We start from the raw sequence: 17660 nt of genomic DNA, 5'->3' as shown, positions 1-17660 counted from the left end.
CTCCACGAGGCTCTTTAGATTCTAACTAAACTAATAACCCGAAAAACATATTTTATACTTACCGCATTTCATGCTCAATTCTGAGTGGTCGAGTCGTCTCTCGCGAGTAATTAGTTTGACCCTTATACGCAAAACCATATACAATCATCTATCTAAAGATATATCATTAACCAATATATTACCATAATTATATTAATTAAGGCTTTCTTTGCGTGTCCCTAAAATCCGCGTCAGATCTATGTCTTACCTAGTTTCCACGGCTACCACAATCGCTTCCCAATGCCGAACATGTACATCCACATGCCTCCCCACATAATGAAACCACTCCGTGCGTAACTACCCCCCGGCGGGATCACGCACACGCACCGTAACCCTCACACGAAAGCCATTATGTAAGTATTGCCACTATTCGGCATAAAATATCGCACGTCTCGTTCTAATTTTGCGAACGGAATAATCAAGCCACCATTCGGCTACGATTGCCCAACACATGGGTCAATCAGCATCTTATATATACACCCTACACAAGGGTCAATCATATCACATACGCCCACACAAGACAAATCACATGAGTTGTGGTAGTCAGGTTCTAGGATTTTCGTTACGTAATTTATTCAAGTGTCATACATTTATGACTCATAATAATTCCACTATATCACGTGCAGGTCAAGTATCTTATTGCACTAAGCCACAATATTTAGAAATATCTCAATTATATCTCGTAACCACTTTCATTCTTTCACGTGTCAATATATTATTGCATTACGCCACACTCCCGTGGGAAATATCCACAAATACTCTACTACCTCCTAGTAGCATCTCACAGATAAAATAATGTAGTGTTTATACATTTATTTCTCCAAAACTATTGCATTTAATATATATATCCTAACATATTATATAATGTCACAATATCAACGTCAAATCTTAATTAGATAATGACAACCAAATTTATACAAGCTTCCACAGCATTTTAACATTTGATTTGTCCATACAACTTACAACATAAAACGTAGCACAATTAAACAGTCCACAGTCCACAATCAAAGTCCATGAATCTAAGTCCGTATATAATTTAATACTCATAAAAACATATATATCAAATTCTTATTATCATAATTCCCCTCTAGTTACGTGCCAATATTTATATGTTTTACACACTATTTACGTCAAATCTTAATTAGATAATGACAAACAAGGTTATACAATGTTCGACAATATTTTATTACTACATTTGTCCATATTCTTAAATATGTGAAAAACTGGAAAAACAACATTCCAAAGTCAACGGTCAAAGTCAAAGTCAACACGTCATTGTCAAAGTCAAACTGTCGTTTCCAGGTTCAACAGGTTCAGGGTCATAGCCATGGTTCATGGCTAAGGGCAAAGGTGCATGGCTCATGGGCTCATGACCAAGGTAATGGTTCGGACCCAACTGGCCAAGCCCAAACCCAAACCTTAAAACCCAAAAGTTTAAATGTTGAAAGACCCATTTGGATCTCTATTAAGTCCTATGGACTGGCCCCAAACAATATTAGAAACTGACCCAAAACAGTTAAGTGGTTCGGCCCAAAAATTGAACTGAAACCGGCCCAAACTAAACAAATAGAAAATGGCCCAACCCACTAACTAATATCAAAACCGGCCCAAAACTAAAATAGATTATTGGGCCCCAAACAAAACCAAAAGGCTTTGGCCCAACCAAAATTAAAAGAAAAGAATCCGGCCCAACCACCTAAGGCCCAAGCCCAGGAGAGACCACCAGGTCGTCTTCTTCAGGCTTCTTCCTCCACCAGCCACCACCGATTCGGCCACCGCCAATACCGATCGCCACTCCTCCCAATCTACTCGAAAATGCTCGGGGAAAAACCCCCACAACACATTAACAAAACTGAAACCCTCAAATCATTCAATTCATATCTTCTTCAAAACTAGATCTAGAATTTTCCGACCGCCATTAACGTTCTTGGAGCTTTCAACCCCCCACAAACTCCCCACTACCACCATTCATCAAACCAACAACCCGCAACACAAACCAAACAGTTCACAACAACGAAAACCCATAAAAATCCAACCCTCAGTACACAGTAATGAAAATATACAGGGGAGGAGGTTTGGGGCTCGCGCCTCCATTGACGCTCCCTTCAAGGTTCAACAGCCCCCTCCAAACATCCCTAACCAACCTCAAACCAACAAAGCTAACCTCACCACAAAAAGTTCAAACAAATCAAACGCCATTAACGTTGGTTTGTGGGCGACGCCATTAACGCCTGTCGTCGCCAACACACCACATACAAAACATAAGAACAGTTCAGCCAGTATACAGAGACGACTTTTCTGTCTCGCGCCGCCATTGACGACTTCTTCCGAGTTCCAATAATTCAGACAGTTTCAATAATAACCAAAACAATATACTAATAATTATCCAGTTTAATAATATACTAATAATAACGAAGAAGAATGAACGAGAAAAGCATTCGTATACCGATGGCGTAGAAAAAACTAACTACTCACCTGTATTAAAACTCGACGAATCCCTCATCGTCCGAACCATCGCGCTCCCACACTCTAGCAATCCAGTTTCTATCTCTTCCTCCATTTCTATTATATTTTATTATCTAAAAACCCTATTATCTAGAACAATGTGATTATATACTTGGGTTTGAAACCCAAGCCTAATATAGACTCGGGCCCAGAAATCAGGCCCACATATCCCAAATCCAATCCAACGAATTTTATATAAATAATTAAATTAATTAATTAATAAATAATTACGTATTTTAAATATGGGCGTTACAGCTCCCATGTTTTTAACAGAGTTCCAGATATCCAAATCAGAAAGAACTTGGGTGAGGAGAATGTTTTCATTAGGGGTGATACATGAGCTAAACAGATTGAGAACTTTCTCATTTGGAGGAATATTATCTGAAGTGGAAATATTCTTGAAATATTGGTTGACATTCTCTCCTATCTCTTTCCTATCACTATCCCATCCTCCTTCCTAATTTCTGAGCTTCTCTGTATTATTCTTTCTTCTTCTGTAAATAGTTGATAAATGAAAAAATCTTGTGTTTCTGCCACCTTCTACTACCCAGTTTAACCCAGCTTTCTGTTTCCAGCAACTCTCCTCCTTTTCTAATAAATCTAACAGCTCTTTTTTTAAAGAACTAATCTTATTGTAATTATCTTCAACCTGCATATCCTCAGACATAGCCATTTCCAAAGCTTGCCTAGCCTTTTTAATATTCAAGGAAACATTCCCAAAGACTTCATTATTCCATTTCTTTAGCTTCTTACTGGTAAACTTCATTTTTCTGTGTACAGTTAAGGCAGGCATACCCACATAATTCTCAGGGGATGAATCCTTCCAAACATTTGCAATGGTGTCCTTACAAGAGGGATCATGAGTCCACATTTCAAAGAAACGAAAAGGTTTACACAGAGGAGAGGTAGAACCATCCAATTTGATAGTAAGAGCTGAATGATCAGAAGAAGCATTGGGACTATTATGTATAGAAACTTGAGGGAATAACTCAAGCCAATCAGGTGTGGCTAAAGCTCTGTCCAATCTCTCCAGAATATGATTTCCAAATAACCGATTATTAGACCAAGTGTATTTAGGTCCTCTAAAGCCCAGATCAATTAGACCAATATCATCCAGCATCTCATTAAAATCATTCAAGCATTTAAAGTTAATACCATTCCCCCCAGTTTTTTCATTCTCAGAGGAGATAACATTAAAATCACCAAACAAAAGCCATGGACCTAGAATAAGGGGAGAGAGGTCTTTAAGCTCATCCCAGACCCTTTTCCTATAGGCAGCAATAGGTTCACCATATACAAAAGAAAAAAACTAATCATTACTAGAAAGATAATTAGAAATCTTGCATGTGATATGATTAGAGGTTGTCCCCATGATATCAATCTGGATACCTTCTTTCCAAAAAACAGTAAGTCCACCCTTTAAACCAGCAGCAGGAACAAAACAACTACCACTATACTTAATCCTTTTTTTAACTAACATCAACTTTTTCTCAGAAGCCTTGGTCTCAGCTAAACATATAATATCAGGATTTGAGGCCAAGATTAGGTCCTTTAGTGATCGAATTGTCGTGGAGGAACCAATTCCCCGACAATTCCAGGCTTCAATCGTCATGGAAACCGAGGCGACTGAGAAGGGTCAGTCACCACGAACCCACCAGAGCTAGAACTGTCAGAGCTATCAGAAGACCCCTCAGAAGGATCAGAACCCTTGTACAACACAAAGTTACTTGTAGATGAAGACTCCTTCTCAGTGGACATACCTCCATTCTCATATGAACAGAAACTGGGATTACTATAATCATACTCATTAGCAGATACAGGATTAAAGGGAGCTACCAAGAGATGATACCAAAATTGAGCCCTGAGAAACTTCCTTTAAAAAAGGATTTTTGTAGTGAGAACCCAGAGTATCCTTATGCTGACCACCACTATCTCCAGAAACTCCTCTGTCAGCTTTATGTTCAACAGCACTAAGATCTCCACTATCAACAGCATGACCAACATCAGACCCTAGAAAACCCTCATAAACTTCTTGAGGAGCAGCATGCAAATCTGACTTTCCATGTTCAACAACCCTGTCACTTTCTTCTGCAATATCTAGAGGACCCTTACTCAAAAGATCTCCATGAAAAAACTGCCTCCTGATCCTCCTTCCATCTTCTATAACTTCATCCTCATAAAACCCATCCATTTTCATTTTCTCTCTGTTATCTTTTACTGAAATTTTTTAGGCTTCCAGATCTTTTTTTAACCCATCCTCCCAATGCCTATTGTTTCTTCTTTTCCATCGTGCACTAGCTGAAGTCCATCGTACACTAGCTGAAAGAGGAAGCTCCTTCTCTACTGGAAAAGGAATAACATTACTACTCATTTTTTTCCTCTTAGAAATCCTTTCTTCAACCGTAAGAATTTCTGAAAACTCAAGCACTCTTTTGATAACCGTTCTATGAACCACCAAGTTATCTTCTCTAACCAAGGAAAAGACGTGAGTAATGAAAGCATGCATGCGCCGAACTACCAGCTTTTCCTTCTTCCGAGGAGGCCTCCTAAGACTCATAGTCTTTTTTCTCGATATACTCAGAGATATTTAGATTGTAAGAAGGCAACCCATCAAAAAAATTGGGTACAACCTTAGCAAAATTTAAAGGACCAGATGCCAAAGAATGTTTTATGTAAGATGGATTCTTTTGTTTTGGAGAAGTAAATGCTCTCCTATGAGATTTTGAGATGGGTAAATGAATAACCGGACTATATAGGTGGGCTTTGTATTTCATATGGGCTTTTGAAAGGGCTAGTTTTTTTTAGCTTTGAAGGGCATCTTATTGAAGATGGGCTTCTAATACTATTAAAAGAAATACCCGAACTTATATCCATATTAGGAAAAATATAAGGATCTGAAGGAGGCTTTGGGCCTGGATCCAAGCCCAAATCCATATCTAGAATATTATTGCTTTTTATCAGACTAGTACCAGAGGACACAGAATCAGCTGATTCCAAAACCAGATCAAGACCCTCATTCTTCGTACGACTAACCAAGGGGAACCCACCAATAGATGAGGAAGCATCCAAGAGAAATCCCGAAATGTCCATTGAATTGTATGCCATACCAGGGGTAACCACATTGCCAGATGGCAAGCCAACATCGATTGAGCCCTCAGAAAAAGTAACAGAATTCTCCACCGAATTGCAAAGCATATCAGAAGAAACATCCTTGCCAGATGTCAAGTCCTCAATAAATGTAACAGGATTTTCCATAGAATTACATACCATATCAGAAGAAACAGCATTGCCAGATGGCATGTTGTCATTTATAGAAGCTCCAGAAAAAATAACAGAATAGTCTGCAGCATTACCTGCCAACTCAGAAGTAACAACATTGCCAGAAGTCATGCTAGCATCTACTGAAGCATCAGAAACGGTGACATCCATATTATGAGCTAGACTGTTAACCTTAGACGGCAACCCACCTTCCTCCATTACCATCAACTTTTCAACCTGAATCTCATCAGAAAACCCAGAGATAGACTCAGAGGAAAGGTTAGTAGCAATGGGTTGCTTACCTTTCCTATTGTAAGCTTGCATATATCTTGAACTCCATAGGGACACTTTTTCCCGAATTTTCTACCTTAGGATCCCATTTGAGAACTTTCCTAGACTGAATCCCAATACCAAACTTAAAAGACGTTGCTCTAATCCTATTAGAAAAAGAAAGAACAGAGGCAGCCTTGGATTTAAGCCTACCCTCTTTACCCAACAACGGATGATGAATAAACGCCTTACACTCCTTATAATCATGACCAATTAAACCACAACAGTAACAGAATACCAGAAGCTTCTCATATTTGAAATAGATCTAAATATACTTATTCCCATGAAGATTAACCATAGTACTAATCATCCTCCTCCTAATGGGATACATGACTTGTACACGAGAAAAGGAATTCCGAGCATCTGAACCACCAACTTAATCAATTGGCACTACTAAGCCAAAAGCAAAACCAATTTTATGGATATTCTCCCATGTAGACCTTTCAAGAGGGAGACCAAAATTTTGAATCCACAGCCTAAATTCCTGGAAACAATAGTTATTATTAGTATAATTATCTGGAATCCATTGCTTTAGAGACATAATGTATCCATGAACAGACCACAGACCATTTTCCAGAACAAACCTTAGTTCATGTTCATCCTCAAAACTAAATTTAAATAAACACTTAGATAAGAAAGTAATGGTAATTTTAGAATTTGAATTCCATGATTTAACTAATTCATTACGAATATCCATTTCATCAAATTTCCTTGAAGAAAAAAGTTTACCAATCAGGGATTTCTCCCAAAGCTTACGCTCCTTATCATTGATAGAATCCAAATTAATCTCATTTGGAAATTTGTTGATCTTCCACATAGACTCCATCTGGAGATGAAGACGGTGAAGCTCATCCTCTTCACTCTCATCAGGAATGAATTCTAGATCTGGAATGCTCATATTTGAAGAACCATTTAGAAGGACAAGAAGATCTGAAAAACTTGTTTGAGAAAGAAAGCTGGAATGAAAACAAAAAGTGAGAGAAAAGATCTAAGGTGTTATATGAATCAGGTGTGGATTAGAAGGACGAGAGATATAAGGTGTTATATGAATCAGATGTGGATTAGAAGGACGAGAGATATAAGGTGTTATATGAATCAGGTGTGGAGAAGAGAAGAAGAAGAAGAAGGGAGAAAGAGTTGCTACGCTCATTTTTCCTCTCTCAGCGTAAAGAGTTTTCGGATTCTTTTGTGTATACAGGTAATTTTATCATTCGATATTGGAAATGAGGAGTTTGCAATGTGCCACTACCAAAATTTGAATATGAGAACCATTACGTGGGCTCCTTGGGGACATTCAGAGGTTGTCTTGGTATTTTTCATAATAATCATTGCGATACAAAAAAATTGAGATATCGGTGATGAAGGACTATGGTGTTACTCTTAGGGAGCTTGGAGTCGTCAATTTACCATCGATTTAGCAAGTTTTTTTGTTCCTTTAAAATTGTGCATGCATTGGAAGTTTTCAGATACGGAGAAACTTTTACTGGAGAAAGTGATGGAAAGTTAGCTATCTATGACTTGAAAAATGGAAGTATCAAGGACCTTAGTACTCTTGGTATTACATGTTTGGGAACAGCATCATATGTGGAAAGTCTTATCTCACCCAAGGAGAACGAGAAAATGGAAAAGAAGCTGATTAAGAAATTGAGATGGCGTAGGTAAGCTTGTACTTGCATTTAATTGCGCATTCTATTGACTTAGCCTTTAAATCTGCTTATTCGCAATGAAGTACGCCTTCTCTTGTTCATTCGCCTAGTGATTACGCCAGGAAAAGAAGTTGTGAAAAACTTAAAAATTGTACGAAAATTAGGTTAAATTGAAATAACATAGATTTTCTACTCCTGTTATGGAACTCTTTTGCACGCGAAAATTTACTACTGCATCAACTTTTAAGTGTGTCTCAGGCTCTCAGCAACTTTTGAGTCAAGTAATGTACTGCAGATCTAATGATACTTCCACCTTGAGCTTGTCGCTTTAGCATTGGTTCATATGTTATACTGCTGGTGCATGTGTTTTGCATTTATGTTTGTAAGGGAAACCCCCTCTGGATGCTTTGTTGGTATAGTATGAGGATGACTGCGCAGGCGCCAAAAACCATGTCTTAGTTCCATGCCATTTGTTTCATATATAAGCCTTCTTGATTCGGCGCTTCGCGTGCTTTCTAGTGTTTACATCAACTATACGTAGTGTACCACACGTATACGAAGTTAATCAAAAAAATTGTTTCTATTTTTAACACCCCACGCTTAGCAAAGTTTATATCAGTCGACATCAGATAATTTTTTAGCATGAAGTTATAATGGATCTTGATGAAATAATAAAACTCTTGTTTGATGACATAATTGAATTTGCATTATTAGGTCAGGGTTGACTAATTGTAAATTTTCCAAAGAAAATCAAATTTCTCATAATAAGAGTCGATTCATAGTCATTGACAATTAAGTAGAAGCATCTTTTTCCTAACATGATCATGTAAAAATTGCCTCTCAACAGTCACCGTAAACGTGGAAATTTGCCTAAGAGGGGCCAAGCTAGGTAAGTCTACTGATTGAGGAAAATTCCTGTGATTACAAACCGAGCTAAGATTAGACATGTCTTTTATATTTCCTACCCGAGATCAAAATGGGACGAGTAGAACCTGAACCTTAGTTAGAACTTGGAACTTAGAAGTTAGAAGCCCTTCAGGCTAGCATGTTGTCCACATAAAGTCATACACATTAGCATGAATAATGAATTGGAATATGCCGTAAACTGCCCAACTAACCATCTCTTTCAGTGCCTCGTCTCCTCCAAAAATTGTGATATGTAACATGATCTCATTAGCATGAATAATGAATTGGAATATGCTGCAAACTGCCCAACTAACCATCTCTTTCAATGCCTCGTCTCCTCCAAAAATTGAGATATGTAACATGATCTCACATGTAGCATGCCTTAATTAACAGAACATGTGTCCACCTACCAATCAAACATCAAGCATGGTTGATTTTTAATGGAGGTCAAACAGCTTACAAGTTATTCAATACTACTCGAAGAAAACTATCGACATTATTTTTGTCAATAGTTTTGTGGACCACATCGCACTTTTCATTTTTTTCAACTTATCTAACAATAATTTCCCCCTAGTGCTTTAAACCCGGAAATGTGGGTAATGACTCTAGTCTTCTAGAACTTAGGTTCTGCTTGGTCCAAGGAAAAGTGAGGAAAAAAAATGTTTTAATGGAAATTGAAAACTTTCAACTGTTTGGTTCAACCCAGAAAATGAAAAATAGGAAAACAGATTCTTTAAAGAGGACTTCTAGCATGCGCATGCCTAAGAGGACATAGATCCAGTACTTTGTGGAGCAATACACCTTCAACTTCTGTGTATAAGTGGCCCAGATTCACCCTCACTTTCTCTCTCTTGACGCACACTAGATTTACTTTTCTTTAAATGGGTTGAAAAGAAGGAAAACAACCTCCACTTTTTTTTTTTAAAAAAAAAAAAAAACAAACAAACAAACAGAAAAACTCTCCAGGACAGATCGAGAGAAAAAGTAACTCGTAAGGACACATTTTTTTAATTACTCACAAGAATGGAGTAGATGAAAAGTCAAATATACCCTTGATACAAAATTAAAAATGGCTCGGATAGATAAAATGTCAAATATACCCCTAATGTGAAATAATAAGTGGCCTGGCCCAACCGAAACGACCTAGTGTATATAGTATGAACAATCATTGTTCATACCGATTTGGGGTTTGAACAATCACTATTCGTATGAATATTCATTGTTCATATATATTTGATTGTTCATACCTCAAGATAATATATGATCAGTAAGAAGACCTATTATAGTATGATTGATTGTTCATACTTTAACATGAGCTATGAACACTCATTGTTCATATGAATATGAACAATCATTATTCATACCCGAACCTATTTGAAAAACAATCAATGTTCATTGTTCATACCTCAATATAATGTATGATTAGTAAGAATATCTATTAGAGTATGAACAATCATTGTTCATACTATTCATACCTCAACATAATGTATGATCAGTAAAAACACTTATTGGAGTATGAGCGGTTGATGAATCAATTTGAATGAACATCATTGTTCATATCTATTTGGGGTTGAAGAATCAATGTTCATACAATATAATGTATGATGATCGATAAAAACACCTATTGGAGTATGAACAATCATTGTTCATATCTGCTCATAACAATCATTTTAATATACCATTTGGGGTATGAACAATCAATGTTCATACCTCAATATAATATATGATCAGTAAGAATACATATTGGAATATGAACAATCATTGTTCATACTGTTTATACCTCAACATAATGTATGATCAGTAAGAACACTTATTGGAGCATGAACAATCATTGTTCATACCTATTTGGGGTATGAACAATCAATGTTCATACCTCAATACAATGTATGATCAGTAAGAACACCTATTGGAGTATGAACAATCATTGTTCATATCTCAAAATGAGCTATGAACACTCATTGTTCATACTTATTTGGGGTATGAACAATCAATGTCCATACCTCAATATAATGTATGATCAGTAAGAACACCTATTAGAGTATGAACAATCATTATTAAATTCATACCTCAACATAATGTATGATTAGTAAGAACACTTATTGGAGCATGAACAATCATTGTTCATACCTCAATATGAGCTATGAACACTCATTGTTCATATATATTGGGGGTATGAACATCATATCTTAATATAATGTATGATAAGTAAGAACACCTATTGAAGTATGAACAATCATTGTTCATATCTATTTGGGGTATGAACAATTATTGTTCATATCTCAACATAAGTTATGAACACTCATTGTTCATATAAACAATCATTGTTCTTACTGATCATACATTATGTGATGTATGAACAATATGGACAATTATTGGAGTATGAACAATCAATGTTCATACCTATTTGGGGTATAAACAATCACTGTTCATACCTCAACATGAGCTATGAATTAACATTCATTGTTCATATCTATCTGGGGTATGAATAATTAATGTTCATACTTGAATATAATGTATGATCAGTAATAACATCTATTGGAGTATGAACAATCACCTTAACATGGGCCATGAACACTCATTGTTCATACGTACTGTTCATACATCAATATAATGTATGATCAGTAAGAACACTTATTGGAGTATGAACAATCATTGTTCATACCTATTTGGAGTATGAACAATCATTATTCACATCTCAACATAATGTATGATCAGTAAGAACACCTATTGAAGTATGGATAATCATTGTTCATACTTATTTGGGTATTAACAATCACTGTTCATACTAATATATATGAGCTATGAACAATCACTGTTCATACCTATTTGGGGTATGAACAATCAATGTTTATATCTTAACATAATGTATGATCAGTAAGAACACATATTGGAGTATAAACAATCATTGTTTATATCTCAACATGAGTTATGAACAATCATTGTTCATACCTCAACATATTGCATGAGGTACCTTAACCTATTTGGGTATGAACAATCAATGTTCATACATCAACATAATGTATGAACACTTATTATTCATAGCAAAACGACTGAAATGGTAAAATTGGAAAATATTTATTTCAAATTCGGGCTATTTGTCTTTATGAGTTATTTTCACTTGAAAATTGGTTTTTAGGATTATTTAGATCCGAAAATTGTTCTTGAGAGTGATTTAAAAAAAAAAAAAAAAAAAAAAAAAAAAACTGGTTCTGTGAGGGATTTTGACTCGCAAATGGGACTTGGGACCAATTTCTTTAAAAAAAAATATTTTCTAACTTTGGCCACCCACGACTCGAAAGAGAGAGAGAAGAGGAGAGGAGAGACGCAAAGATAAACTTTCCCATTTATAACCAAACAAACATAATCCAGTTTCTTAAAAAACTAATTTATGGAAACATAAATAAAAAAATCTAATTTCAATTTGAAATTGATTTTCAGCTAACCAAACACAGCCTTAAAGAAGAACCAAATTCAGAAGTGAACGAATAAGCAGTCCAACAAACAATGTCCTGTCGGGTATTTTTTCTTACTCTTTACTTAAATTTCCCTTTTTTTTTTTTTGATAATGACTAATTGAATTAGTCCTGATAGTTCGCATAGGTTCATGGATTTCCACTTTCTGAATACGAAAGTGAGTGTGATGGGAAAATGAAAACATTACATTGGCAAAAGTGAGCATCTATAAGTTGATTTTTTTTCCACATTTTATAGCCTCTATTTTGTCTCTTCTGCATATGCTATCATGATATGATAAGCAAGCTGAGATAATTGACTAATAATATATTGATCTGCGTATATGATAAGCTAACAGTATATTATTTTTGCATGCCCAATAATTTGAACCATTTATCCACATCAAGTCAAAGAAATGCATAACTCGGAAGGTGATGGCCACATGGGTCTAACAAAACCTTCCAAAAAAGCTCGTAAGACTAAGAAAAAATAAAGGAAGCCAAAATGACAGCACGTACAACGGTACAAGTGAATCTTACTGCACGACAATTCAACAAAGCAGTTCCGTTTTCTTTTCTTTTTTTTCTAAATTATAATTTTATTTCTCCACGTAACTTTTTAGCCTAAAAAAGGTGCGTAAAGCTTACAAGAGCTTTTAGAAATAGCTGGTAGCAAATGTGAAACTAGTTCTGTCAAAGTCAAAGTTGGCACAGGGAAAAGTAGGCGAGAGCAAGGCTCAAAATATCGATATCGATGAATATATCGGTGTATTTAAAAACTGATATATATCGGATATATCGGAAATATCGGATATATCTATTTTTTTTGTGACTAGTCAAAATTTTGTTTTGTATATCGATATATAGGAAATATCATCTATTATATCGGAAATATTGTCTATTATATCGAAATATCAACAATATATCGGTCAAAGTCAACAATATTTGGTCAAAATCAACAATTTCTATCAAAATCAACAATTTATATCAGATATATCGTATATATTGGTCGATATATATCGTTATATCGGAAATTCCAATATATATCGGAAAAAAGAGTTTTATATTCGGTAGATATATATCGAAAATATTAATGTCGGTGTACCAAAATACCGATATATATCAGTGATATATTGAATATATCGGCGATATTTTGATCCATGGGCGAGAGGGGTGTCCATGGTTTCGGTGGATACCAGTGATGTTCTTACCCAGTCACCCACTCACCCTGCAACCGCACAACTCGCCTTAGTCTATGAAATATTGAAATTCAGCACAAAGTAAGATGTACTCATGTAACCTTGGTGCGGGTTCAATTGGGATCTATCATCTATCGCCCTTTGGAGAAGGAACAAACTATCCAAGTCTTTTCCTTTCCCAGCCACCAAATGCGCCATGAAACATGACCCCATAAACTATTGATGGAGAGGGTCAGAGAATAATATATACAATAAAATTAGAGATGAACCTCTCACCTTATAACAGAACGTGTATGGAAATGATGAAAGAAAAAATTAATATAAATAAAAAAATTATAAACTACTATTTATTTCATTTCTCTATTTGAACGTCATAGCTTATGGTTTTATTATTTTCTAATTTAACAATTTAAGAAAATTGGCTTGTGATCAATTTTTATTCTCTTTAATCATAAATTCATAATATGCTCTTTGAGCATCTCTAGGTGGTAGTATAACCTGCCTTTTTCTTCATATTTGAAGAAAAAATTCGGAATTTCTCGGAATTCCATCTCTAGGTGGCCTCATTCATGGTCGCATCATTTGCTTGTTTTTCGCAAATTTGGCAATTTGGATGCGGATCGGATGGCGAGCGACAATAGTAATGTCGCGCGCCATTACAAATGTCGCCCCACTTTTTTGACTTTGACCACAACTACTGAGCGCCATTACCACTGTCGCACGCCACTATTATTGGCGCACCACACTCATAATGTCGCATGCTCCAACGGAAAAAAAACGGGCAAAAAACGGTCGATTTCTACATCCATATATCAACACTCATCTCCTTCTTTATTTTCACACACAACACTCTCAACCATTTAATACACAACACTCTTAATGTCACAACTAAAACAAGGAAGGGGTCCAAATTGGACAAATGAAGAAAATATTGCTCTTACTAGAGTGTGGATTGGGATTGAAGAAGATCCTATAGTAGGGAATGATCAATCGGGACAAGTTTATTGGGAACGAATTATGGCTAGGATGAATCAAATTCAAGGTTTTGACCGCAACCGTAAGTGAAAGGGAGTCTCACAACGTTGGTCGATTATTTTACCGTTATTCAACAAATATCATGCTATACTAAGAAAGCTTGAAGAACAACCTCCAAGCGGGTGGGGACGTGAAGACATTGTAAGATTCGTTTATACTTCGTTTAATTTATATTTCATTTTATATACTACTTGATATTGATCATTTTTTTTTTTTAATAAACGTAGCTTTCAGATGCAGCAACAACTTATGCAGCTATTACTGGAAAATCATGGATATGGCAAGATTATTATAATCTAGCAAAGAACTCAGTTACGCAATGAAACGCGTGCTCCAAGACCAAAGAAGAAAGCAAGATCCGGAGATGTTGAAGGTTTCGATTATTCACCCTCAACCCCAACCCCTTCAACGCCTTACTCTACCCTTCACCTTCACTGTACTCGAAATACGATCCTAGCAGTACCAAAGGTTTTTTGGAGAGGTCGGTCGGTAGAAAGCAAAGCAAAGAAATTAAGAAGAACAAGAAAGTTGCTTCTACTGTCGAGGGTAATGTTGCATCCACTGCTAAAAATATAGATGAATTTTTTGAAACTTTTAAAGAAAGTCGAAGAAATAAAGAAGAGATTCTAAATGGGCAATTTCAAAGTATGATGAAATTGAAGCAAGAGAAGATACTAAAAAAGTTATTTTTGAAGCAAGAAAAACTCCGTGTTAGAGAGGAGGAAAATGAGACTAGGTTGTTGGCAATGTCACTCGACAAAGTCAATCCTCGTTTGCGAAGGGTTTTAGAGCTAAAACAAGATGCAATTGTAGCTAAATATGACAAAAAAGGCTGGAGCAAGTAGTTTAAATGAAGCTTCCAACGACGAAGAAGCCAATGATGAAGAAAATGATGACTGGCTTGATAACTAGAGTAACTCTAGTAGTATGTAATAAGGGTGATATGTAATAGTTATCTTTTTTATTTATTTATTTTTATTTTATGTTTCATGTATTAGTTGTCGTTCTATTAATAAAAATTGCAATTCATTTGCTAAATCAATGGAAGTAAATTAGAACATATCAAAATGATCAAATGAACAATTCTAAATCACACAACATAATAATAATCGTCATACAACAACCTCCTCGACTGTCCTACATACGCCTCCTCTGCCATAAACTCCTCCTCGACTGTCCTTGTGTTGAACTCTCTCGTCTGTCCATGTTGTGACACCCTTGGGCGATTAATCTGAGACTGTAACTCATCAATCTGGCGTTGCAAATTGTCATAATCCACATGAGCCCTGGGAAAGAAGTCTCTCTCTCTCAACACTGTAGGCGAATACCGAGGAGCGCAAGCCATAATTTACATGAATGCTTGTCTCATATCTCATGCGTAGGTCATCCTGAAATAATTATTCATTAATAATTTATGACATTTTCATAATAAACCAAAATAATAAACCAAAACCAATAAAAATAATTACCAGAGATAGATGTCCAAGGTCGGGGCTCTAAGCGTATGCGGCCGCGAAAGTGTCATCAATAGAAGAAATGGGCTGGTAAATCGTCTGGCCACTCGGATCACTCAAATTGAAAACCCAAGGCTAGGCCACTCTGACTGAGGGGGATCTGGCGCTGGAACAAATGTGTGTACAGGTCCATGCTGAAACGTCGGCTGTGACGGCTGGCCAATCTGGAATTCACTTTTGACACCCAAATTGCTAACTGTATGAATGTTGCCTGTACGACCCACAGCTGGGAGCAAATGACCAATAGACACCCTAAACCAGTAACGGTAGTACTGCTCATAAGTCTGAAATGTAACTAGGTCAGAAGCCTGTAGCCAAGTCCAATGCACGTTACTCTCGATGACTTGCTCTAAGGTCATGTCCTTAGCCTCTGATACATGGGTAGGCAGATCAAGGGGGATACCAAAGTATGGTGTGAGCTGTCTGTAACATCTATCCCCTAAATACCACTCCATATCACTCCCACAAGTGAATACCATCCTCCTATGAGAAATGAACAATGCATATCTACAGTCATTCGCGCCGATGTGCACAGATGTCCTCCAAGGCCTCCAAACAATAGAAGCATGTGTGCTAAGCTCGATCTGGGTTTAGACAAAAATTATGTTATGACTGATCTCACTGGTTAGACGAGCTCGACGAGGTCCGTGCCAAGCCCTGAGCCTGGGCCTCTCATCGGTATACTCTGTGAGAATATGATTTACAGTATGGAAATACTCATAAAACCATACCTCTAAGAGAATGACAAACCCTCCCATTTGGGGACTACTGACAACACCAGTTTGTCGAGAAGCCCTATCTAAATAACGCAACAAATGATAGTATATAGCTCTACCAAAATCAATACTGCCCAACTCATGCAAGTGCTCAAAATTGGCTAGATACGTACCCCAAGTTAATCGTGGAATGGCGGAAGGAAAAAGAAGACGCTTCATCAAATACATACGAAAACTCTTACATACTCATCAACATGTGCTTGACCATCATCGAATCAAGTGACAAATAATTTATCAAAACTGCAACCACCTCAATCGGTAGTCAGTCAATGTAATGTATGCAGCCTTGATACCAGAAATCCTAACACCAGCACTGTCATATGACTCCTCGGTCAGACAAGAGAAGAAAGTCATCATTTGGGCACAACTCTGGAATTCAGTGCTACATCTCAATGGATTACCTAATCTTATACTCAAACCAGATATCATGCAAAAATCTAGTAGAATGAAGTCTAACTCTCCCTGAGGAAAGTGAAACGTATATGTACTATCCCACCATCTCTCAACTAAACCATTAATAACTTCCTGAATATCAATCTTATTGTAAGGGATGTCAACTAGATTAGCAAAGGGAGTCACTAAAATTGCATCTCTAACATGGTCAAGTGCACCGAATTTTTTAATAGCATCCCACCACGTCTTAAGCGCACGTGGAGTGCACCGAACCCGATACATAACACATCTCTTATGTACGCAAAATGAAACTAAAATTAAAAAAAATAAAAAAAAAATAAAAAATAAAAATGTACATATTGAACTACTAAAATTAACTACTAATACTAATGTATGAAATTAAAAATATATGAAATTAAAATACATACATGTTGTTCAAGAACAACTCTTGAGACATGCCTATCATGAAACCTCTTAGACACCGGCCTAAGATGGCTGAAATCAATAGCCTCCGCAGGAAATTCAAAATCGACTTGCTGATATTGAAACAGCAATGGATTGTCAGCCTCAGCTCCATGATTTCCAGCACCAGAAGTGGTTGGTTCAT

At 36.5% G+C, this 17660-nt stretch overlaps 2 protein-coding genes across 2 annotated transcripts; both read right to left on the bottom strand.

Moving 5' to 3' along the window:
- Positions 1-3001: 3001 nt before the first annotated feature.
- LOC147478096 (uncharacterized) lies at positions 3002-4302 on the bottom strand. The gene is made up of 2 exons (XM_086586163.1): positions 4163-4302; positions 3002-3812 (listed from the first exon to the last, which is right to left on the bottom strand). The coding sequence occupies exons 1-2, from the start codon at positions 4300-4302 to the stop codon at positions 3002-3004; spliced, it is 951 nt and encodes a 316-aa protein (XP_086442289.1).
- LOC147478095 (uncharacterized) lies at positions 3643-8208 on the bottom strand. The gene is made up of 2 exons (XM_086584445.1): positions 6862-8208; positions 3643-6616 (listed from the first exon to the last, which is right to left on the bottom strand). Exon 2 carries the CDS (start codon positions 6124-6126, stop codon positions 5293-5295), a length of 834 nt encoding a protein of 277 aa, XP_086440571.1. The 5' UTR covers positions 6127-6616; positions 6862-8208; the 3' UTR covers positions 3643-5292.
- Positions 8209-17660: the final 9452 nt, after the last annotated feature.

Source organism: Coptis chinensis, chromosome 9, assembly GCF_015680905.1.
Source record: "Coptis chinensis isolate HL-2020 chromosome 9, ASM1568090v1, whole genome shotgun sequence".
Classification (NCBI taxonomy): domain Eukaryota; kingdom Viridiplantae; phylum Streptophyta; class Magnoliopsida; order Ranunculales; family Ranunculaceae; genus Coptis; species Coptis chinensis.
Note: the sequence above shows the minus strand (reverse complement) of the source record. Positions and strands in the feature narration are given on the sequence as shown.